The sequence below is a fragment of the Myotis davidii genome, unplaced genomic scaffold, assembly GCF_000327345.1.
Source record: "Myotis davidii unplaced genomic scaffold, ASM32734v1 scaffold27, whole genome shotgun sequence".
Classification (NCBI taxonomy): Eukaryota; Metazoa; Chordata; class Mammalia; order Chiroptera; family Vespertilionidae; genus Myotis; species Myotis davidii.
The window spans coordinates 3,015,911-3,042,763 of record NW_006297821.1 but is presented as its reverse complement, the minus strand read 5'-3'; the positions used below and the strand labels follow the sequence as shown (position 1 = coordinate 3,042,763).

At 36.1% G+C, this 26,853-nt stretch overlaps 1 protein-coding gene across 10 annotated transcripts in view; it reads right to left on the bottom strand.

Annotated features, from left to right (window-relative positions):
- The window catches only part of VPS8 (VPS8, CORVET complex subunit), a 251,894-nt gene that overhangs the window by 204,584 nt on the left and 20,457 nt on the right, over positions 1-26,853 (bottom strand). For 8 of the 10 annotated variants that reach the window (XR_001515545.1, XM_006773641.2, XM_015570422.1 and 5 more), the window contains 6 exons: positions 22,215-22,345; positions 17,618-17,711; positions 14,050-14,082; positions 13,054-13,108; positions 9,203-9,208; positions 4,016-4,140 (listed from right to left, as the gene is read on the bottom strand). Coding sequence is in view for 8 of the 10 variants with exons in the window: in XM_006773641.2 (XP_006773704.1) it covers positions 4,016-4,140; positions 9,203-9,208; positions 13,054-13,108; positions 14,050-14,082; positions 17,618-17,711; positions 22,215-22,345 (444 nt within the window). In the remaining 2 variants the exon portion in view is untranslated. Of the gene's footprint in view, positions 1-4,015; positions 4,141-9,202; positions 9,209-13,053; positions 13,109-14,049; positions 14,083-17,617; positions 17,712-22,214; positions 22,346-26,853 lie in introns of those variants that run through there. The other 2 variants (XM_006773642.2, XM_006773644.2) reach the window with 2 other exon arrangements.

Below are 26,853 nucleotides of genomic sequence, written 5' to 3'. Positions count from 1 at the left end.
CAAATAGACAAACCTTGAGTTAGAATCACCAAGAAAAAAAAAGATGCCTTAAGTAAAAAATGTAATAAGTTACAACTGATACCACAGAAATACAAAGAAGCATAAGAGACTACTGTGAACAATTATATACCAACAAATTCAACAACCTAGAAGAAATAGATCCAATTCCTAAAAACATACAATCTTCCAAGATTAATTCATAAATAGAAAATCTGAATAGACCAATTACTAATAGGAGACTGAATCAATAATCAAAAATCTCCCAACACACAAAAGTCCAGGACCAGGTAGCTTTACTGCTGAATTCTGCCAAACATTTGAAAAAGATGTAATGCCTATCTTTCTCAAATTCTTCCAAAAAACTGAAGAGGAAATAACATTTCCAAACTCAGTTTTGAGGCCAGCATTACTGTGATAACAAAACCAGACAAAAACAAAAAATTATAGGCCAATATCATTGAACAAAGATGCAAAAATCCTCAACAAAACATTCGCAAACCAAATTCAACAAAACATTAAAAGGGATGCAAAGATGGTAGAATATCCACAAGTTAGTCAGCATGATACAACACATCTATACTAATTAAAGGGTAATATGCTAATTAGACCAGGTAGACCAGACATCCGACTTCCTTCTGGACAAATCCACGGTGGTGGGGGCCGAGGCAGAAGCAATTAGGGGCGATCAGGCCAGTAGGGGTGCAGTTAGGGGGCAACCAGGTCAGCAGGGGGACAGTTAGGGGGTGACCAAGCTGGTAGGGGAGCAGTTAAGGGATGACCAGGCCGACAAGAGGAGGGGGGCAGTTAGGGGGTGATGAGGCCAGCAGGGGGGTAGTTAGGGGTGATGAGGCCGGCAGGGGGGCAGTTAAGGAGTGACGTGGATTGTGAGAGGGATGTCTGACTGCCGGTTTAGGTCCAATCTTGCAGGATCGGGCCTAAACCAGCAGTCTGCAATCCTAACCCAATGGCTCCTGGATTGTGAGAGGGTGTACCAGGCCTGTACTATAAGTATAATATTATAAATATGGCTGTTCCAATTAACACCCTCTCCAATCTGGGACCCCTCAGGGGATTCCCAACTGCCGGTTTAGGCCCCATCCCGGAGGGGTGCACACACAAATTTCGTGCACCAGGCCTCTAGTTAAAAATATAAAGAATAGCCTTGGCCAGGTGGCTCAGTTAGTTGGAGCATCAATCTGTGCTCCAAAAGGTTGCCAGTTCAATCCCTAGTAAGGGCATGTATCTAGATTATGGGTTCAATCCCCGGTTGGGCACATATGGGAGGCAACTGATCTATGTTTCCCTCTCATATCAATGTTTCTCTCTCTCTCTCTCTCCCCCCCCTTCCTCTATTCTAAAAAGAAAAAAAAATCAATAGAAACATAGCCTCAACTGAGGATTAACAGGAAAAATAAATAAAGAAAGAAAGAAAGAATAAAATCATATGATTATCTTAATGGACACAAGAAATCATTTGACAAAATTCAACATCAATTTATGATAAAAACTCTCAACAAAGTGGGTACACAGGCAGCATATCTCAACATAATAAAAGTCACATATGACAAGACCATAGCTGACAGGCAATAATGAAAAGCTGAAAGGTTTTCCTCTAAAATTAGGAACAAAACAAGGATGCCCACTTTTGCCATTTTTACTCAACATAGTATTGAAAGTCCTAGCCAGCACAATTAGGAAAGAAAAAATAAATAGCATCCAAATTGGAAAGGAAGAAGTAAAAGTGTCATATTTGTGGACAATAAATTTTATATAGAGAAAATGCTAAAGACTCCACCAAAATACTGTTCAAATTAATAAACAAATTCAGTGAAGTTGCAGGGTACAAAATCAATATACAAAATTCTGTTTTGTTTCTATACAATAACAACAAACTATCAGAAAGAGAAATTAAGAAAACAATCCCATTTACAATTGCATCAGAAAGAATAAAATACCTAGTATTAAACTGAACCAAGGTGGTAAAAGACCAGTACACTGAAAATTATAATGCACTGAGTGAAAGAATCTGAAGACGACACAAATAAATGGAAAGATATTTCAAGCTTATGGATTAGAAGAATTAATGTAGTTAAGATGTCCATAGTACCCAAAGCAATATATAGATTCAATACAATTCCTATAAAAATTCATGACATTTTTCAATGAAACAGAACAAACAATCCTAAAACTTATTTAGAACCATAAACACCCAAATAGCCAAAGCAATCATGAGAAAGAAGAACAAAGCTAGAGATATCACCCTCCTGGATTTAAAACTATATTACAAAGTTATAGTAATCAAAACTATATGGTACTGGCATAAAAACAGATACAGAGATCAATGGAACAGAATAGAGACCCCAGAAATAAACCCACATATATTACTTCATGACAAAGAAGGTAAGAATATACAATGAGGAAAGGACAGTCTCTTCAATAGATGGTGCTGGGAAAACTGGACAGCCACATGCAAAAAAGAATAAAACCGAACTAAGAATAAAATCTTACACCATACAAGAAAATTAACTCAAAATAGATCAGACTTGAATGTGAGAATGTAAGACTGAAACTACAAGACTCCTAGAAAAAAAAAAATAGACAATAAGTTCCTTGGTGATAAATTTTTGGATCTGATTCCAAAGCATAAATACACAAGTGGGACTACATTAAATTAAAAAACTTCTGTACAGCTAAGGAAACCATCAACAAAATGAAAAGGCGAGGTACTGAATGGGGAAAAATATGTACAAATTGTATATCTGATAAGGGGTTAATATCCAAAATATATAAAGAACTCATACAACTAAATAGCAAGAAGAAAAAAACACCAAAACTTTCTTTTTTTTATGAGCAGGGTATCTGAAGAGCCATTTTTCCAAAGACATACAGATAGCCAACGAGCACACGAAAAGATGCAACATCACTAATCATCAGGGAAATGCAAATCAAAACCAAAATGAGATATCACCTCACACCTGCTAGAATGGCTAGGATTAAAAGATAAGAAATAACAGGTGTGGACAAGGGTGTGGAAAAACAAAACTCTAGTGTACTACTGTTGGGAATGTAAGTAGGTGCAGCTACTGTGAAAAATAGTATGGAGGTTCCTCAAAAAATTAAAAATAGTACTACCATATGACCCCGCAATTCCAATCCTGGGAATTTATCCCCCCAAAAATAAAAATACTAACTCAAAAAGGTACCTACAGCCTCATGTTCACCGTAGTATTTACAACAGCTAAAATGTGGAAATAATCTAAGGGTCATCAATGGATGAATGGATAAAGAAGATGTGATATATATATATATATATTTCTACTCGGTGATTAAAAAAAGAAGAAGAAGGAAGTTTGCTACTTGTGACATGGATGAACCTTGAGGGTATTATGCTAAGAGACAGACAAATACATGATTTCACTTATATATGGAATCTAAAAAAACAAGAACAAAACAAAACTCATTGATATGGAAAACAGACTGGTGGTTACCAGAAGGGAGGGGGCTTGAGGGTTGGGTAAAATGAGTGAAGGGGGTCAAGAGGTACAAATTTCCAATTATAAAATAAATCAGTTATGGGGATGTAATGTACAGCATGATGACTACAGTCAATAATATTGACTGCATATTTGAAAGTTGCTAAGAGTAAATCTTAAAAGTTCTCATTATAAGAAAAACAAAAATAATAATTATATAACTCTGTATGATGATGAATAGTAAAAAAACTGTGATGATAATTCAGATATATACAAATATGGAATCATTATATTGTACACTTGAAACTAATATAATGTTATATGTGAATTATAACTCAATTTTTAAAAAATCACATACTCTTGCTCAGTCAATAACAATTACTACAAAATTTGAATAAGACAAAAGTGAGACTGAGCAATCTCAGCTCTACAGGCATGTCCCTTTATAACATATTTTGGTCTTCAAGATATTGATCTAGAGATACTATTTTTAAAAAGTGATTTCAAGATTGTCTTATGGATAAAATAAAGTTCACATTTACCTGTCCTTTAGCAAAGCCACAGAGAAGTCTTGAGCAGTCGTTGTTAATACTGAGGGCAGAGATGGCTCCATACTGACCTCCAACACTAGTGCTACCCAGGCAGAGTCGCAAGGCTTGATTCTGATCTAAAAGAAAGCAATTTGTAAAATCAAGTGAAAGAAATGGAAGGAGTAAATAAATACATATTTATTATAGGCTTGTTTTCAAAAACTTGGGAGGTACCAAGAATCAACTGATTAAGTTACATCATTTTAAATACATGTATTAAGCATCTACTAAAGGCTCGGCACCAAATTAGACACTAAGAATGCGGGGCGGGGGGGGCACAGAAGCATAATACACAACTTGCTAATGATAAGTAAAAAACTCCCCAAGAAACCTGTGTCTCTCCACAAACAACCCCTTTCATTGCCCTCATTCCATAATTGTATTTCTTGCTATTTTTAAGATGAAAAGTTACAGGGAATACCGCCTTTTTTAAGTAGCTTTAAAAATTTTAAAATCAAATTTTATTAATTTAGAATTTGACTGAAATTTCCATTTCTATTACCCATGAAGAAAAGGTTTACTAAGCAAATTAACAGAACAAATAAAATTATAGTGTTTAACTACTTAGAGTTATTTCAAGCATCAACACTTGATATGCTAAAAGCAAATAATTAAACTCTCTACTAGATTAAGTTATTTAAGGGCAAGAATTTTGCCTTAATCAACTCTGATATCTCCAGGAGGCACTCAAATATTTATTAAATGTTATTACCTAATAATTAAAAGAAATTTCTCTAGGGCATCTCCTAGATAATGCTTATTTTGTATAGCGTTCATTACTGTACCCACTTGAAACCCATAAAATAAAAAATTTAAATATAGTAAGGCATGCCTACAAAGTGTAACTTTAGAGAGGAAAATAAATAAATCCACCACACTTGCAAAATCTGGAATTCTCTCAACTCCCTCAGCAATTGTTTGTATCACCCTTCACTAGTATTAAAAACAATACAAAAGGCCCAAAATGGAGTCACTTTTGCTAAGCCCCCTATCACCAAACTAAGACTTAATACGTAATTAGTCTCGGTATCTCCCAGGAATGGAATTTTAAACCAGTCCATCAGGAATTGCCTGGTCAGTACTAGTCAGGTAATCTGTCTGACAGACCTGTCATAAAGGAAGGTGACCTTGCCACAACCAATCTGCTTTTTGTTAGTATTAACTTCCTTGCTCCATTCCCTTCTGCCTATAGAAGTCTTTCATTTTGTATAGCTTCTGGGAACTCCTTTCTAGCTGCTAGATCAGCGATTTTCAATCTTTTTAATCTCATAGCATATATAAACTAATTACCAAAATTCTGCAGCACACCAAAAAGTGTATTCTTTTGCCGATTTGACCAAACAAAATAGGTATCATTTTGATTCATTCACAAGGGGTGGCTATTATTGTGTGAGCTGTTGTTACTTTTTTATTCGACAATCTAAGGGAAAAGAGGTCAGTGCCCTGACTAAATAGTCAGGTATTGCATGTTCTAAAAATTCTTACGTCACACAGGTTGAAAACTGCTGTGCTAGATGATGCTACCTGATTCATAAATCACTGAATTAAGCCAATAAAATCTTTAAAATTTACTTAGCCAAATTTTATTAATATTATCTACATGCTACTTTATGGAGGTAAATATGTTTTCCACTATGAGAATAAGACCTCTGTAAGACAAAAGTTGTACGTTAATAAACACTCCCAGAATACTAGCATGGTGCCTTCCTTACACTCAGCGGCATCTGACAATTATCTGAACAGCATCCACATTTGCAACTCTTCCTTTTATAAGGGTAGTTATCAGAAACAGCCACAAAACATGCATTCTCAGGTCTAGGAAATATTATGTAAGTCCTTTTGCCCATCCAAAGTTAAATACTGTAAGAATATTTTTCTATGTTCATAAACTGGCTCAAATAGTAATTTCCACCTTCCCAAGGAATTCTGACACAATTGATGGCTGTATGGTATCTGCCACACAAAAAATACTTCTCGTTTACTGAAATCATTTTAGATTTTAGCCTTCTATGATGAATATTCAAAAAGGAGTAAAATTCATAAATATATAAGGGCTGATGTGTTTAAAAAGTCATTATCTTTATTCACATCTAGCATTATTACAATTACAGATTTTTTTTCTACTTTCCTTATTTACATACTTTTTCTTCCCTCCCCTAATTTAATTCAAATTATTAAGATTTCCTTTATTTTCCTTACTCTAAATATGAAGTAACATTTTATTTGCTTAACTGAAACTGTCTATAAAAACTGGTGTTTCCCATTGTCCTTATCAGGGTTGCCTTAAGCAGTCAGCAGGTTATCCATACACCTTATTTTGCAAACTGTCACGATATAGCGGTTGGGCAATAGCGTTCCATACACATCACTACTTTGGGTCATGCGTGTAGGCAATGGATGAACTGACAGTTAAGAGGACAAAGGCAGAAACTCCATTCCAGTCTCACATAGCCCCCAGAGTCTGGGCTCCTGCCTTCCAAGCACAGAGTCCTGTCTGAATAGAGTCCTTCTGGGATCCTCTGTAATCACTGCTTTGAGATCCAACCTTTACATAGTTGGGATCCACCAAACTTAGAGACAACCATTACTGCTTTCTGATTTAACAAAGTTCATGCTTTAAATTAGACTAAGTATTATAGCTCAGGAAAAGTAAGAATAGGAGAATTAAAGTGTATGATAAAATAGAAAATAAAGGTACCATTAAGAAAGAGGAAACAGAGAAGAAAAGAGGAAAGGAAAAAGTACGTGATTTGTAGGTTAAAAACCCAAACATGACTCTGCTTTCCTAACTATGGGTCCCCTGTACTGAAAACTAGCTAGACAAGAAACCAAATTATCAACCTTGGCAATTCCTGAAAGATGTATTCATTTACATCCAACAGGACCGTGTTAATAAAAATAATCTCAATTTTTTCTTGATTTTTACAATGTATTCATTATAATACATTATAGTGAATTATAATACATTGATAATGTCCCTTTATAAGATTACATGGCTATGAAGTGATGTACAATATATAAAATATAACCTATTTTAACTCCAAAAGATATTTATCAATTCTTATTGCTGGCTTTATACAATCTATTTTTACAGTACCATATTAACAAACTAGCTATTATAGAATTTAGACTAAATCCAGAAAAGGTAGATTTCTATACATAAAGGAAAACAGTCCTATTGGAGTAGTTTCTTTGCTAGAGTTAACTAAACACTCTATAGTCCAAGTAATTCTGGACAATTCTGGGGAAAGGAACAAAAATAAAAATAAAACTTCTTTCAAACACTTAAATTCTGTAGTTACATGGACAGAAGCAAGAAAGATGAAAATCAGTGCTCTCTGCAAATTCAACTCTCCAGGGGCTCTTGATCTCAATTTAAATGTAAACATTCTATTCTCCCCCTATTCTCAGAATTCTCCTTTGTCTATCATAGGGGTGAAAGGATTAAATTAGTAACATCTAATTTCATTTACAAATTCACATAAAGCCACTTTTGGTTGGCACTGTCAACTTAGATTTTTGTGTGTGTTAATTGGAGTGGGTCCTTATGAAGCAAATACAGTGGGGCCTTGACTTATGAGTTTAATTCGTTCCGAGACCGAGCTCGTTAAGGAGCTCGTTAACTCAAATTACTCTATCAACTCAATGCAAAAAATCAGCCGAGAGACAGCTGATATCTCAAAAAACTCATTCGTCGGGACACTCGTAAATCAAGGCCCCACTGTAGCTGGACAAGAAATAGGAAATGAAACTATCTTTTTTCCTATAAACTTCACAAAATTGGCATACAGCTTAAATGAGAAGAAGTACAAAATGGTATAAATGCAAGAGATTATTATTAACAATAAATAGATTACCGATTAATTAAAAGAACTTGTAGCCCAGGTATCACAAAAAGCACATTTATTTGACACTGCAATGAATTATACCTATTTCTTTTATTAGCATACTTTTCAAAGTATACTTCACTTAGGGTAGATCTCCTCGGTATATTCTGGGCTTAACAGTAATGTGCTGAATAGCAAAGAAAAGTCACAAATAATGCATAAAGACTATAATAGCTATCAAATCTAAATGTGAACATACTCCCAGAATTTTTCTTCTCTTTCCATGTACCAAAATTAACCCAATCCTCTATTTTTTTGCCCCTAATTTGTTTTAACTAGTTCCTAAAGACTGTCAAAGTAGGAAATACCTAGATCCAAGAAGGAATCAAATTTAATTTTGTGTGTGTAGAGCTCTACTGTTATTGGCAGTATTCATCATTCTTCAGTAATACTCTTTTCTTATCCTTTGAGTACATTAAAATATTCTCTAAGACCAAAGGAGAAGCAAAGAGATATTAAGAAACATATTTCATCAATGATTATAAAACAGCAAAAACACTTTTACCTGACCTCCATCTAACCAACACACAGAATTAAAGTTCTCATTCCCTCTGTAAAGGTTACTGACTGAACCCAGATAACAATGAATCCCCATGGCTAACTGGCTATTTTTCCGGAATGCTGATCCTTACAAAGAGTCATTTGTGTTCATTCCCAAACTTGTTCATGCCATTCATGCCACTCATGTTACTGTACTTTACAAACTTAATTAAAAATATATAAACTGATGAAATAGAATGAAAAAGAAAGGGCTATCATTTCCATGAAAACTAAATGAATGCTTTAGAGAAACTTGGTAAAGATAAATTGCTTTAAAAATTGTAATAAAATAGGATGTGTGCAAGATAACTGCAGAAGATTCGATAGAAGTTTTATGAAAACCTAGTATTTTGTATTTAATTCACAGGTGCATACAAAATTAAAAGTGCAAATTTTGCATAACCCATTATTGATGCAGTTTATGCCAAAAAAGATGCCGCAGACCTCCATCTGGCAGATACAAACTCAAAGTAAAGGCTTTGGTATATATCAAAAGATTAAGGGGGAAATGAATATTTATATATTTTCAGTTAAAACATCTAAGGTATGCATAAATTTATAATTTTTAACAATTCTCTGTTTTAACTTTCAATTAGCTGGTTTTCTTCCATGAGCACTTCATAAGAGGGCACTGACTAATTGATAGCATTCTCTTTCAAAATTAAAAGGTCAAAAGAGAAAAAGTCACTCATGCAAACCAAAATTACTATACCTTTTCCTTTGAATCCATGGAGAAAAGATCAAAAGAGAGAAAGCAAGAGATCAGATCAAAAGTTCAGAGAAAAGACAGGTAAAATTTCAAGAGTTTAAGTGACAAACTATAGTTATCTATAAGAAGGATACTAATTGTGATTAATTGACATATCTAGAGTTTATGGTTATATTCGGGTATTGGTTATTGGAAAAGAGAAAAGACATAACATTCAAATTACAGCACAGTAAGTAAATCCAAGTTCATTAGGTTTGATAAAAACAAAATTAATTTTCGTCCTGGCTGGGTGGCTCAGTTAGTTGGAGAGCCATCCTAGTTACTGAAAGGTTAGGGGTTCGATTCTCAGTCCAGACACATACAGAAGGCAACCAATCAATGTTCTCTCTCACACTGATGTCTCAAAATCTCTCTCTCGCTCTCTCTCTCTCTCTCTTTCTCTCTCTCCCTCTCCCTCCCTCCCTCCTCCTTCCCCTCTCTAAAAAAACAAAACAAAACTCGCCCTCTTCCCCAAGAAGACAGTCTACTAAAGTATGCTAGCAACCTAAAAAATGGAAAACTAAGGACCTTAGGATAGGGAAACATCTTCATTAATATTTGAATTTTTGAGATCCTCATATAGGTAAGATCCAAGATACGCAATAAATGCCATATATCTATAATTCCACACGAATAAGCAACATAGAAGTAGACACAGACACTGGGGCAGTGGGGGCTTGCCCTCAGGGATGGGAGTGGCCGGGTGAGGGGGATCAATGGGGGGGCGGGGCGGGAGAAACATACATAATAGTTTAAACAATTAAAAAAAAGAATAATATACATCATTCTTTATAAAGCTTATAATGGTTACTATTTTAATGTCCCAGGTCACTATTCCAATGGGGAATCTATTACTAATTAAACAAGTATGGTTCTTCCTTCTACACTTTATCCTATCATCAATGAAGATGTTTAAAACAATCAGCTTTAACCCAAGTTTTCAATCCAGACACTTCATACTATTATTATTCTACCCAGGTTTTCAAGCAAATTTAATCAATTTGTAAAAACTCATTGTCCAAATATATGATTCTTACAAAAATGAGTAAAATTTATTAACACATAGTTAAAAATCCAAAGCACAATCAGAATATTAAGATTATTTCTCAAAATATTCACTCTAGAATACTTTCTTTTCCATTAACTTATAATAAGACTACTATTTCATCAGAAAGCTGCTGGGATTTAAGGAAAATTAGGAAGCATGCCCAAGGAAATTAAGGAGACATTAGCAAAAGATAATATACTCTTCATCTTTGTTAGTTTTTGTTTTAATTATATTCATTTTAATTTGTTGCATTAATCTCTACATGGGTTTGATTATAAGCAGGTACATATTCTTATAACTTCGTGGTAAGGAGGGAATGTTAAAACAGATAGAGTTGAGGAAAAATAATGGTAAGTGGTAACAAAAACTCAACATTTATTCTGCTGACAGATAAATATTTGCCTTATATTCTATCCACTTTCACTTTAGTTCTTCTTTTCTTCATATATCTTGGAATTGGCCTCCTTTTCTCTCAGGACAGGAGAATTGCTCAGAATGGGGGGAATGCACTGATCTAAGATTCCATATTCCTTGATTCTAACCTTGGCTTTGTGCATGTCACTTAACCCCTCTGGTTCTCAATCACCTCATATGTAAAATAAGGGGACTGAACTAAATGACCTTTTAAGATCCTTTCCCAAAATCCTATCAATCCAATACCCGCTATGGTCCCCATAGGAAAACAAGCATTCCTACACCTGATAGCTGGTAAAACTTTCTGGAAGGCAACTAGACAATACATATTAGGCATGTTTAAGATGTTCATACCCTGACCCGGGATATGACTTGGGACTTTTAGGAATTTGTTCTAAGGAAGTAATCACATGTACAAAAATGCAGTAGCAAAGATGTTTACCACTACACTGTTTAGAAACAACCTAAATGTCTTATAGTAGGGAATTATTATGTAAATTATGGTGAATCCATCTAAAATAATATTATGTAGCCATTGAAAATAATGTTACAGATGAATATATAATTACATGGACAGATGTTCACTATAATGAAAAAAAAGCAAGTTACAAATTACATGATCCCATTTGGGGGTCAGTATATGCACACAAGCACACACACACACACAGAAAAATATTAGAAGGCTATATACAGAAATGCTAGAGACTATTCCTGCATGGAAGAATTTGGTATTTAATATCTTCAACCTTTTGCTCACCTATGTTTTCTAAATTTTCTATTATGAACACATATCAATAATGGAATCAGAAAGATATTATTTAAAAAATAAATTTATAATTCTCTTGAGAGAACCAACCATATTTTTCATTTCCATTCTTCTCATCTCCAAACAATAAAATTCATATTTATGTCAATCACCTTTGAAAACACGCAGTATAAAACATCACATGATAAATAAGGCTTTGGGCATAATAAAAAATTTTATAAATAGGAAACCAAATTATTCAAAAACAAGGGAAAATAACTAATCCTATATAATAAAGAGCTAATATGCTAACGGTCATGACGCCCTCACACTGTAACGACTGTTCATCAGGAGGCTGTGTGCGAGGCAGGGCAGAGCCACTGTGTTGCTCCAGAGACAGGACAGAAATGGAGAGGCGCCCAGAGGAGGCGGGCCCATCCCATGGTGGGGAGGGCAGGGGTGAGAGCCCGAAGCGCCCCACCCTCATCAGTCCTTCGCCACCCACCACTCACATTCAGAGGACCCCGCCGCCCACCTGCCAAGGGAAGGAGTGCAGGCAGCGCTTAAAACTCTGCAGCAGATGGGAGGCTTCCACACTCTCCTATGGCGCCATGATGGGGCAGAGCCTCCTCATTGCTCCGGAGATTGGTGGAAGCGGGAGGCAAGGGCGGGGCTTGAAGTGGCCAGAGAAGGCCGGAGGGGGTGGGGGGGCCACATGATTGCGCACGCTGGGCCTCTAGTATAGTAAATAAAGATGTAAGGCCCACAAAGACCAAATTGTGGTTCTGCTCTTAAAGTATCCCCCAGTAATCCTTCTATAATATCCTGTGGATTTCTTAATGAAATAGTGTCATCAGGAACTCCATTTGAGATGAAAAAGATTTAAGATCCAGAGAACACTAAAAATGACAGAAAAATGTTTATAGTTTTTAAATTAAAAAAACAACAAAACAAAATGTTCTTCTAGTAGTGTTGAATTCAAAAGCAAAGAAAGATTAATGAAACAGGGGTTAGTCTCAGACAGGAAAAAAAATGAGAAAATAAGTAAGATTAACATCTTCCTTATAAATGAAACTAGTTAAGTTCTTGTCTCACCCAAGAAAATAATTTGATTAAGGGCTAAAAAATTTATCAGTTTATGGTAGGGGATTTACAATGGAAAATAAAAAGAATTTATTGTCAGTGAGAGTTACTAAAAATTACTGAGAATGCCCAAGAACCTCTTTCCTGAAGATCTTCTAGAATACCTATTACTCAGATATGAATTAGGATTAAAAAAATCACCCTACCACTCACCACCAACAAAAGGCAGACAATATCACAACCCAAGTTCCCTTCCAACTTCGTATTCTTTTTGTCTAGGTCTACAGAGAGTCAACAGATATGACAGCTTATAAATGCATAAAGAAAATAAATTTGCAACAAGCAACAAAATGAAGCTGAATCAAGTAACTTTTAACTATAAAAATACTGCTATTTTGCAAGTTCTTCTGTTTTTTCCCCCAAGAAAATATAGTTCACTCTGTAAACTATGATTAAAAGGCATTATAAAACCCAAAAGGATACTTAATATTTAAAGTAAAGAAAGTAAGTGCTTGGAAAACTTACCAAATATTAAAGCCAATCCGTGAGCTGTACCCACTGCTATCAGACTGGACACTGCCTGAGAACAAAAGAGAGGGTTATATTTTAAGAGAGCAGAGCAAGGATCCTGGAATAAACAGAACTGAATTTGTTGGTCTTCCTTCCTCTAGGCAACAAATGACATCCCAACTATTACAAATATGGAGAACTTCATCTGAGAGGCAAAACAGGAAATGAAACTCAGGACATTTTATTTCTGGGACTCCCTCTAAATTTACTCTAAGGGTAATAATCTCAAACTAGTATATGTTCAACATACTAGAGAAAAGCATGACACTTAACTTCCCTAAAGCAAAAATTCAGAGGTCCAGACAAAGTAAGAGGCACTAATGCTTCCCAATCAAGAATCTGCTATGAGGTGTGGAGAAGGGATTAGAAAGCTCTTCTCCAGTTTATTTCTAGGAGCGAAAAGACACCAGAAATGTTCAAAATTCAGCCGACTTCCTCACCATTGAACTCATAAAAGAGCTACAGGAGGCAGCTGGAACTAGTCAGGAAAAGAGGGCACTAGTGTGCTCTCAATATGCCCCAGTTCTCTATAATCACTTCACAGATTTACTTGGTAGGCCTGGCAAGAGGGTTCAGAGCTGTTAAATGTACTATTTACCGCAAAGTGATTTTACCAAATACTGTTTTCCACTCCCTATAACCAAAGGGAAGCCAAATCACAGAAGGAGCAAATTTACTTGGGCAGAGTAAAACCACATACAAATAAACCTGGAAAACGCTAATCATTATTCCATTGTGTGCTTGTCAAACAAAAGCCTGAAGAGTAATAATATACTAGAAAGAGAACAGTCAACAGGGATACATTTTAAATCTGGTAACTGGCAATAAGTGACTTATAAATTTATCATCACAATAACTTATGTAATAACTTTAAACATTAGAAAAATAAATCTAAGAAAACCCAATCAAATAGAAAGCTTATCTTTAAAGAATTATTTAAAGTATACTTACAATTGCTGTAGGCAACCCGGCATCTACTTTGTCCTAAATGAAATTTAGAAAAAAAAGAAAAATACTTGAAAAGATATTCTCAATATAAAACAGAAAATGGTATAAGGCCTTTTCTTTACATAAACTTTGATCCAAATCAATTCAAACAGGAAATAGTACCTTTGTTTTTGCCCGTAAGAGAAATTACAAAAGTTGTATATACCAACAAAATATCAAGAGCAAGAGAGTAAGATCATTTTATTTTACTTACTATAACAGATGCTTCAGGAACGGTACTGACTATAAATGAAAATATAAAGGAAAAGAGAAAGGAAAGAGGTTCCAGTCTCAATAATGTGAATAAAGTATACATACGACGGGTGAAAATAGTAGGAGTACATAAAAGATTTTAGAAAAAGAAAACATACACCAAAGATATTCTTCCTCTAAGTAGGAGTTTTCTATCCAGCAGATTATGCAATACTCCCTCAATAAAACCTGAGCAAGAAATATTCAGTCAGTTTTCAAGCATAAGAAAATCAAAAATAAAGTGGTAGTTCCAGTTCCTTACCAGTAACTGTATGATCCTGGGAAAGCCACCTAACCCTTCTGGATATTAGTCACTCATCTGTTCAAGAAATAGCAAACACTGCCCTATCTATGTCAGTGAGTTGTCCCAAACTAATATAAAGTATAATATAAAGTATCATATAAAGGGTACCAATTTGATGCTTCTATAGCTTTAAATACTAGTAACAGATTACAATGATTAGCACTGTAAGAGCAAAGAGCTTTCACATACATATATTACACTATTTGATTCTTAAACCTGGAGAGATAGATAAAACAGGTGGTATTATTCTGATTTTTCAAATTAAGAAAACAGAAGTTTCAAACATTTTAACTGACTTGCCCAAGATTATTCAGCAAGTGGTAGAACCATGTCTCAAACTCAGGGTTTCTAGGTTCCAACCAGGCTCTTTATATCACTTCTGCATTTCTTTTCTATCAATGTGGTCAATTGGTTATCATAATCTCTCAGAAGGAAGAATCTCTTTTATCTGACTTATTGAGTTTCCCAGGAACTAACTTAAGAAACTTGCTCCAGTGCATAGGAATATGTATGAGAAGCAATTACCAAGGTTGCTATGTACAATGTCCTGGAAGGCAGAATATACCCAACTTTGTACAGATGTGTGTGTGTAAACCTTGCCTGGCATAATGCTCAACAATGAAGCATGCAATAAATATTTGCTAAACGATTGATTTGTGTCCCAGACAGAGAAAAAGAGTGAGATATCAGATGAAGAACATAAACGATACTCAAAATGGAACCTGAATAATGAAATTAGAAGTCAGCTGACTTTAAAAACTAAAAACCACATATGTGGAAAGCATTTTAGAGATTACAGAATTTTAGTACTGGTGTTGAACATATTAGGGTAGTGGTTTTAAAAAATCAGATGCGTCAGAATCACCAGGGATACTTGTAAAAATGCAGATTCCTATGCAGTACATCTGGGGTGATGCTAGAGACTCCAAGTCAGTACGTCTGGGGTGATGCCAGGAATCTGCATTTTAATAATCATTCCAGGATATTCTTACACATTACACACATTTTGCAAAAACACTGTGCTAAGGCATTTCTTTTATTGTAGGTGATCATTAAAAGAACAAATTTCCTCTAAATTTTAATTTGAATTAATTTTAAATATAGTCACATGTCATATTACTTTGAAGAGGTTTCCAAAATTAAACAATGAAGTTCATAACTTTAAAAGTTTCATCTCTCCCAAGTGTTCTCCAGGCGTGGATTACAAAGCCCTGATGATCAAGGCCCCAGGCAGCCCTAATAACATCACTAACCACATGGCTAAAGGCATTACTGAACAACTATTCAGGAGAGATATCAAAAATATAACTAGCTTTACATGTTAATAAACCAACCATCACAGAAAAGCATACAATTTAAATTGAGCTGGTAATCCAGAATTAGGAAGGCAGAGTATGAAGACTGTCACAGGAAAAGCAGTTTTCATTTTAACATACCAAAGGAGCTCAGCCATAGCAATGAAATAAGAAGAGAATGCAAACACTCTGGGATTTATTAGAATTTTTTCCTCCTTTTCAAGAAAGAGGAGAAACCCTTTTAAATAACAGATTTATCTAATCATTGTTCAGTGTCTGAGTTTTAGTTCAGTCTCCATTATTCAAAATATTTTTAAAACTACACAGGTGGGTCAAATGACTGTTCTGGTTCATCTTGATTTTGAAAGGAATGAATTTCATCACCTACATAAGGATTAAATTCAGAAAACGTCATGGAAATGTAATCCTCAACAGGTGGTTCCCATTCTAGAAAATATGAGTTACTCTCCACCTAGAAAAGGAAGGACAAATGCCCAAGTTTCCTCCATTGCTTGACTATCTCTCTATTTAAATTGACTTCATGATATATGAGCTGGGTCAGGGTATACGAACTGCCCACAGAGAATACTTTTTCTTCCTTTTTTTTTTTTTTGGTATCTGCAATAAGAGCTTTAATAACCTGAAAATTGCAATGCGGTTATGGTGTCATAATGCTACTTCTGTATCAATCTCTTACCCTCCTGAAAAATCAAAACTTTGTCCACATCAAATATACAAAGTGCCAATTAAACTTCATGAAAAGAACATAAAAACACATCAAAGTTCTTGAGGTATGAATCTGTCATCATCATCATCATTATCATTATTATTATATACAGGATCTATAAATTGAATTAGCAGACTAAAATTGAAAGAGTACATAAAGCTATAGGCTTGGAGGGTATCAAAGAAAAATTTGATAACACATACCAGAATCAGTGTCTATTGTCTTGGTGAACTATTAAATATTTTTGCATTAACCCAGTGCTCTAAGTCATTTTCAGAAAAGACCACAGATATTCTCTTCCAGCCATTTTCCACTGGACACATTCACCAATACCACCTCCATTTCACAACAAAGAAACACTCCACTTGGAGCCAAAAACCCCAATTTTAAGTAATTACTCTGCTCTCTCCTAACCCAATGATGTAAGGCAAGTTAATATCGCCTCTCTAAACCTGACTTCTCACTGAAAATAGGACATGGCTTTTTTCCCTACTTTCAAAGTTCTAAGAGTAAGTAAAATAAGGTACATGAAAAGACATTGTGAATTTTTTTTTTAAAGAATCACTCAGTTGTAAAAGATTCTGAACAATCATTTCTCCATATGAAAAAACTAAAAGAACAAATACTAACTCACCAAACACACAAGATGGCAACTAAACTGAAAAGGAATTTAAAGGAAAGGCAGATAGTGTTTCTTTTAGGCTTGCTGCCATATTTCATTAGGCACACCCGAGACTCTGAGCAGACCTTTATTTCACGGCCGCACTAATTTCTATGTCAAGATGTGTAGCCATGTCTTGCGAGTCAAAAATAATCACACAAAACCATGAAAGCCAGATTTTACTTTTCTTAAGCCTCGAGCCAAGAGAAGTGCTGTGCTTTGTTTTATGCTCATTCCTACTTCATTATGCCATTGCAGGTTATAGAGCTGGGGGGAGAGAACAAAATACTTACAGCTGCAGACACTATCTGAGCAGAAATTCCCTTCAAAAGTGAGTGTCGCATAACTGATCCATGGAGTGAAAAAGAATCAGGTAACCTCTTCTTCCTAAGAAGAAGGAAAAAAAAAAAGCTTAAGAACAAAAAACAAAACTGAAAAGGCAGGGTCTCAAAGCTTTGAAAGAAACACACACGCATGCACACATTAAAAACGAGAAAAGTGGAGAGGCATAAAGAGTCTAATAGTCCCACATTAAGATGTTGTATTAAACCCACATTGAACCTTAGAGAAGTCAGGCAGGAAAATGAAGAAAGCTGCAATCCTTTTTCACTGATTTAAACACTTCCATGCCCACCTTAATATAGCAAGAGGTTCTACTACTCACCAGAAGATTGCCTATAGAGCACTCCTCCTGCCCTACATGTCTTCATCCCCTATACCTGCCTTCTACCCTCTCCCACCTTTCTTGCCCTCCTCCTTTCTATAACCACCCTCTCATTCTTCAGCCAACCACCTCAAATTCCCCATTCATTATTTATTCTCTGCTGCTCCTACTAACAGCTCCTTTCATTCACTCTACTCATCATCATACAAAATACAATTTTTAAAACTTTTACCAAACATTGAGCACCTACTCTGTGTGACCAAAAGTATGCTCTGGAGATGCAAAAATAATCAAGTCCAGGTTCCTACTCTCAAGGACCTCATAGCCTGATGGCGAACCTATGACACATGTGTCAGAGGTGACACGCGAACTCATTTTATTGGTTGATTTTTCTTTGTTAAATGGCACTTAAATATATAAAATAAATATCAAAAATATAAATCTTTGTTTTACTAATCTTTGTTGCAAATATCAAAAAATTTCTATATGTGACACGGCACCAGAATTAAGTTAGGGTTTTTCAAAATGCTGATACGCCGAGCTCAAAAGGTTCGCCATCACTGGCCTAGCTAGAGGGACTATTAAGTAGTTCACTGGTAAATGTAAGGATAGCCCTGGTTGGTATGGCTCAGTTGGCTGAGGGACACCATGCTCTGAGAAGTCACGGGTTCAATTCCTGGTCAGGGCACATGCCCAGTTTGTGGGCTCAATTCCCAGTAGGGGGAGTGCAGGAGGCAGCCAATCAATGATTCTGTCTCACATCTATGTTTCTTTCTCTTCCTCTCCCTTCCTCTCTCTCTAAAAATCAATAAAAACGTATTTTTTAAAAATTCAAGGATAATGTCAGAGAAGAAAAATCAATAAAACACTATAGAAATGAAATAAATCAGAATTTAATCCTGTCTATTAGGGGAATATCAGGGACAGCTATAGAAAAGAGATGTCTAATCTGGCCTTGATGAATACCTAGGAGTCTGTCAGGCTACAAAAAAGCACAAGCAGAAATATAAAGTGTGGGGAGGGGAGGCGCAATGGTGGGAGAGGGGAGGCGCAGTGGTGGGAGAGGGGAGAGGAATGTGAGTACACAAAATACATGAAGCAAGAGGATGGGGGAGAGAGGCTTAGAGATTAGGTCAAAATGGTAAGAAGGGTCCAGGCTGATGCCATGACATTATTATATAGGCAAAAAGAAGATGCCATCTCATCAAAAACATTTAAATTATGGTGGTTTCATACAAATTTTAGGATTGCTTGTTCTATATCTGTGAAAAATACCATTGGGTTTTTGTTTTGTTTTTAATTCTCACCTGATAGTATGTTTTTATTCATTTGAGAGAAAGAGAGCGAGACAGAGATGTGAGAGCCCTGCCTGTTGTGGTTCAGTTGGCTAAGTATCATCCTATAACCCAGAAGGTTGCTGGTTCAATTCATGGTCAGGGCACATGCCCAGTAGGAGGCATGTAGAGGGCAGCCAATCAATGTTTCTCTGTCACATCGATGTTTCTCTCTCTCTTTAAAGTTAATGAAAACATATATAAATAAATTAATAAATAAAACACTGATGTGAGAAACATAAATGGGTTGTCTCCTGTAGTTGCCCTGACCAGGAATCAAACTCGCAACTTTTTGGTGCGAGGGTGGATGCTCCAATTGACTGACCCACCTGGCCAGGGCATCATTGGGATTTTGATAGGGAGTTTATTAAATCTTTAGATGGTTTTGGGTATTATGAACATTTAACAATATTAATCTATTAACATGGGATATCTTTCCATTCATTTGTGTCTTCCTCAGTTTCTTTCATCAGAGTACAGTTCTTTCACCTCCGTGGTTAAACTTATTCCTGAGTACTTTATTGTTTTTTGATGCTATTGTAAATGGAATTGTTTTATTACTTTTTCTGACATTTTGTTGTTAGTATGTAGAAATGCAAATGACCCAAATTAGCCAAAGCAACCTTAGGAAAGAACAACAAAGCTAGATATTACATTTCCTGATTTCAAACTATATAACAAAGCTATAGTAATCAAAGCAGTATGGTACTGGCATGTATTCCAATGGGACAGAATTGAGAGCCCAAAAATAAATATGGGCAACTAAAATTTGACAAGGGAGCCAAGAACACTCAATGGGGAAAGAATCCTTTCTCCAATAAGCAGTGTTGAGGAAACTGGATAATCATATGCAGAAGAATAAATCTATACCCCTATCTTACACCACTCACAAAAAATAAATGGATTAAAGACTTAAACGTAAGACCTGAAACCATGAAACTCCTAGTAGAAAACATAGGGAAAAATCTCAACATTGGTCTTGGCAAAAAGCATTTTGGATATGACACCAAAAGCACAAGCAACAAAAGCAAATATAAATAAATGGGGTTACATCAAACTAAAAAGTTTCTGCACAGCAAAAGAAATAATCAACAAAATTAAAAGGCAATCTATGGAGTAGTAGAACATATTTGAAAATCATCTATCTGATAAGGGGTCAATATCCAAAATATATAAGGAACTCTTACAACTCAATATTAAAAAAATAAACAATACAAGTAAAATTATGGGCAGAGGATATGAATACTATAGTAGACATTTTTCCCAAAAAGACATACAAATGGCCAACAGCTATAGTAAAAAGATGCTCAACATCACTAATCATCAGCGAATACAAATCAAAACCACAATGATATATCACCCCATACCTATTAGGATGCTTTAATAAAAAAGACAAGAGATAATTGATGGTGAGGACCTAAGAAAAAAGAAATCCTATTGGTGGGAATGAAAATGATATGGCCATTATGGAAAACAGTATAAATATTTCTCAAAAAATTAAAAATAGAACTACCATATGATCCAGCAATCCCACCAAAGGAAATGAAGTCACTATATCTGCACTCCCATGTTCACTGCAGCAGTTTTCACAATAGTCAATATAGGGAAACAACCCAATAGTCCATCTACAGAAAAATGGATAAAAAAGATGTGGAGGGTGTGTGTGTGTGTACAATATGGAATATTATTCAGCGATGAGAAAGAAAGAAATCCTGCTATTAGTGCCAAAATGATGGACACTGAGGGCATTATGCTATGTGAAATAAGTCAGACAGAGAAAGGCAAATACTGTATGACCTCATATGTGGAATATAAAAAAGCCAAACTCTTAGAATAGTAGTTTCCAGGGGCTAGAGCTTGGGGGAAATGCAGAGATGTTGGCCAAAGGGTACAGACTTCCAGTTACAATATGAATAAGTTCTGGGGAATCTAATGTACAGCATGATTACTATAGCTAACAATACTGTATATACTTGAAAGTTGCTAAGAGAGCAGATCTTAAGTGTTCTCACCACAAAAAGAAATGGCAATTATGTGAGGTGATGGAGGTGTTAACTAACCCTACTGTGGTAATCATTTCACAATAAATATATATCAAAGAATCACACTGTATACCTTTAGTCTATAGTGTTACATCTCAATAAAGCTGAAAAAGTTGTAAGTTATCTATTTATAGGAAACAGTGATGAACAGGTTAATATACCCAGCAATGGCCCCTAATCCACAAAAGCTGACAACCTAAAGAAGACAGCACTGATACAGGTGAAATTTAAGAAGAGAAGAAAAATACAGACAGCTTTATCAACATTAAAGTTACACATGAATTCAATAAAGTATTTACATTATGCTTCCTCCACTTCTCTTTCCTTTTCATGTGCTCTCCAAGAATTTAGAAGGTGAAAAGCAGCCAAAATGAACTTATTTAGGGTTAAAAGTCCTTTTAACAAATCTTTAATCATCTTTGTGACTCTCCTCTGAACCCATTCCAAGGGAATGAAGGAATGTTGGAGCTGACCTTAGAGAGAGGGAAGGGGGTGAGGCGTGCAGGGAACAGAAAGATGGTGAGTAAACCAAGCTCCACGTTTCTACACTGTGCCAGGTTTGATTTGTGCTCCCTTCAGGGGCTCTGCTGCTTTGGGGAGTCCCTGGCTGTTATTACAGCTTCCTACTAGAGGTGCAAAAGACGGTGGTCATAGTACCCATCTTTTTATCCTCTCTCCTCAACAGTGCCAAAATCTTTAGGGCCTAATACGCATATTACTTCCACCCAAGTGGGGCTTCTACTTCCTATGCAGGGCTTCAGCAGACCATACTGCACTATAAAGAAATATTTAAATTTTAAATGATCAAATATTTCAATTATTTGCAATTGTGATTTCAATGAGTACTTACCTTTTTAAGTTGGTCCTGTCACCACTATCTGAGCTTGCCACAGATGAAGTATCATAGGAGTGAGAATCAATAGTATCAATGTTTAACAATGTAGGATCCTCAAGAACAAAGGACTCATCTTCATCATCAGTCTAAATTGAAAGAATATGGATCAATAAATTCAAAATTCCAAAAAATCTGTAAGTTAGATAGGCATTAATAGGTTTCTCCAAAACATCTGCATGCTTATTTTTGCTTTATACCTCTTTTCCACGCATTGTTATTGACCAGAGAGGCATAGTACAGAATTAAATTTCAACTCTAGATAGACATTTTTCTACAAAAAGTTCACTCCAAAAATGTCTTTCTTGTAGCAGGAAGAAGGAGCAATTATGCAGATTATTGTTAGCTGCAGAATATTTCTTAAAATTCAAATTTGTATAGATGTGCTTCTAGTTAAGTAACAGTCAATGGCTAATTAGAAGAAAACAAATATCACCTGACTATAAATAGTGCACAATGAGAAATATGACAGGCAACACAAGAAAGGCATTATGGGTTAGAAAGAGCATGTGCAAACACAGTGATTTCATAATGGAAAAAGAAGTAGTCCAAAATGACTGGAGTATATGAGGAGGAGTTGGAGGTGATGGTAGAAAGAAAAATAAACTATAACACAAATCATAAAAAGCCTTATATCCCATGGAGCTACGTGATAGCAGAGTCCATGTCTTTCTAGTCCACCACTGTATCCCTAGTGCCTAGTACAATACCTGACACATAATCAGTACTCATTTGTTTAATGAATTAGTGTCCTATAGAGAGTAGGCAGTGGGAAGGCAACTGAGATTTTTAAGTGGACACGCATCATAGGAACCATGTTTTAGAAAGATAAATGGGGCAGTGTGAAGATGGATGAGGGCAGAAGGGGGAGACTGAGGCAGAGAGACTATTAAGAACCAGTAAGAAAGCTATTGGAACATCAAGGAAAGAGAGGAGTCCAGCCTAGGAATGCAACAGAAGAGATCAAGAAAAAGAATAATGACAGAGATATTACTGAGATAAAATCCTAAATCTGTGGTTATCATTTATATGGGGGAAGGGAGTTTAAGGCAGAAGTCAAAGCAGACTCCAAGGATTTCAGCTTGAGAAACAAGGCAAAAGGTGATATTGCTGAGATAAGAAAGCAGAGTGGCAGATAAAGCAGAATGAGGAGTTCGGCTTTGAACAAGTGGATTCTGAGCAACAGACATTAAAGAAAAATGTTCTGATCATACGTTCTCTTTCAGCTGGACTACTTCTGCCTTACCATTTCCATTAATGTTTTTAAGAGAGAAGTCCATACTCATTATCTCTACTTTCTCCACCCATTACCAGCTACTGACAACTACCCTTGCTGAAATTAGCCAAATCCACTGGCCTATTTTCAGTTAGTATGTTCTCATCCTCTATGCTTCATTCAACACTACTACTGACCAATCCCTACTTGAAACTTTCTCTTCCCTTAGTTTCTAGTACATCTCTTTGCTGGTAATCCTCCAAGTTACGTGGTCTCTTCTAGCAGTCATGTTCTCTATTTTCTCCTCAGTCTAACCTTTAAATGATACTGATCCCCAGGATTATATTCTTAGCACTCTTCCTGCTTCACTAGCTATAGGAACAAGCGAATCCATATCTATAGCTTCAAGTACAATGTCATGCTAATGGCTTCAAAATCTGTATCATCAGTTTCAACATTTCTCTTGAGGTTTAGGCTCATATTTCCAACTGCTTTTCAGATATCTCCACACACAAGTCTGCTAAGAACAGGGTTAAGGTTAGCAAGGAAATATTATGCTACTTGAGAGCTGTACAAGAATGGAACAACTTCTAGGAAAAGGGAAAGGAAATAATTCAGAAATCAGAACTATAGCGCAAAGGTCTTAAACAGGAGAGTCAATCAGAATCTTATTTGGTTTTCTTAAACACATGGGGATATAATTAAAGAAAATAGCAAAGTTAAGCCAGGGTTGAGAGCTTACAGGATAAGTTAAAGAAAAAGTTTAACAGAAAAGTGGACAAAAGATATAAAAAAGGCAATTCACAAAACAGATATCCAATGGCCAAATATATGTAAAGGTACCCATTTTCATCAGTCTCCAGGGAATATCAGATTAAAAACTATGAGGTGATACCACCACACACTTATATGAAGGAATGGCTAAGTGAAAAAGAGAGAAAAATTCAAAAGTTGGTAAGGATAGGGTAACCAGAACACCATACATGTGCTAAAGTATATATTATTACAACCACTTTGAAAAACCCATGGCAGAATCTACCAAGGCTGAACATACCCATATCTGATGACTCAGCAATTCCACACCTAGGTTTATATCCCATAGAAATGTGTGTCTTTATGTATGTATATACCAGTGATGGCGAACCTATGACACGCGTGTCAGAGGTGACACACGAACTCATTTTTTTGGTTGATTTTTCTTTGTTAAATGGCACTTAAATATAAAAAATAAATATCCAAAATATAAGTCTTTGTTTTACTATGGTTGCAAATATCAAAAAATTTCTATATGTGACACGGCACCAGAGTTAAGTTAGGGTTTTTCAAAATGCTGACACGCCGAGCTCAAAAGGTTCGACATCACTGGTATATACATAAAAATTTCATATGGCAATGGGAATGAACAATTATATGCAAAAATATTACTAAATCTAAAGATATAATATTGAGAAAAGTTAAGTCAGACACTCAAAAACCCATAATGTATAATTCCATGTATATAAAGTTCAAAGCAGGCAAGCTAATCAATGGTGGTAGAAGTTAGAATGGCTTGGGTACTGAAGGGGCACAAAAGGAGCTTCTGCTGTACTAGTAATGTTTTCCTTCTTCTTCTGGATCCTGGTTACATAGGGCGTTCAGTTTGTGAAAATTCACCAACCGTACACTTATGATTTGTGCACTTTTTCTATATGTATGTTATACTTCAATAAAAAGTTCAAAAGAGCTTTCTGACAGCACAATGCAACAGTAGGATTGAAGTGAAGCCAGGACTACTCTCAGAGAATGGGAACCTAAGAAGGATCAAGAGACATGGTCTTGATGAGGTTAAAGACCAGGTTTAATGGAAGGGAGTGGCAGGGGAGGTTGTTATAGTTAGAGAATGGAACTTGAAAATTAAAAACTTCAGAGATAGCACAGTTTCAAAGGATGATAAGGCCTAGCAACATTATTTCATACCTAAATTCTGAAATTTAGGATGTCTCAGTAATCTCTGCCTTTCCAACCTGTGAATATCTTGGATGTCTATTTCTTCCCAGACTCTCTCCAGGTTGATTTTGATGAACATCTGAACCCACATATCCTAGAGCAGCGGTTCTCAACCTGTGCGTAGCAACCCCTTTGGGGATTGAATGACCCTTTCACAGGGGTCACCTAAGACCATCGGAAAACACATATAGAATTACATATTGTTTTTGTGATTAATCACTATGCTTTAATTATGTTCAATTTGTAACAATGAAATTGGGGGTCACCACAACATGAGGAACTGTATTAAAGGGTCGCGGTTTTAGGAAGGTTGAGAACCACTGTCCTAGAGCAAGTGCTTATTTAAACTTTCTACTTCTGCTCTTTTCATTTTTTTCTTCTTAAAAGTCATTTCCTTTCACACATTTGCCCCCCTACAGTCTTCATAATGTTCTACAATTTAAATTATTTTTACTTTCACTTATTTGCCTGCCTAGCTCCCTTGAGGTGTGAAGGCTGTTCAGTTTCTTTTCTTTTCTTTTTTACTTTTTAATAAATTTATAGAGTGACAGTTAAGAAAATTATACAGGTTTCAGGTATACAATTCTATAATACATCATCTATTTATTGTATTATGTGTTCATCACCCCAAGTCAAGTCATCTCCCATCAACACTTATCCCCCGCCCCCTTTACCTTCTTCCCTGAGACCCTGCCCCATCCAATTTGCAGCCCCTCCCAAGCTGTTTGTAGTGGCTTTTCCAAATGAATGACCTGTCCTAGCTCAGGCTTCAGACTTCCCTAAAATCTCTCAAACAAGCAGCAGCTGGCCTCAGCATGCCCCGTACCTCTTGCTAAGTGGTCCCAGGCCCCGCACTAGCAGCACCCTGCCTTGGTGCACAGGTTGGAATGGGCACTTCCAAGCCCAACACAAGTAGTGGCATCTGTAGGTCACGCTGTAGCTTGTGCCAGCTGGCCCCAGGCAAAGCACAGGCAGTGGTTGACTTTGCACCTCCCAGGAGCCCCTGAGAGAGTGCACCCTGTGGTCAGCTTCAGACTATAGCAAATTACAACCCCACCATATCCAGGAGCAACACAATCAAGGGTTGGACTGGGTGAGCACCAAAGACCCACTAAAGCAAGTCCTGCTCCATGGACTTGCTTGGACTTGCACAGCAGTTATTTCACTGTAGTTGCAGCTGTCCTCACAGCCAATTGGTCTGGGGGGTCAATTCCTTCCAGTGATGCCAACAGTAATCAAAGCTCAACTACAACAGGACAATACACATAGCCACAAACAGGCAAACCTAACAGTGTCCAGCTCAGGTGACTGGGGAAGCTGAGCCATTGGGAACTAGAGGATATCTACTACACAAGGCCACTCTACCAACTCCAGGAGACAAAGTATATCTACCTC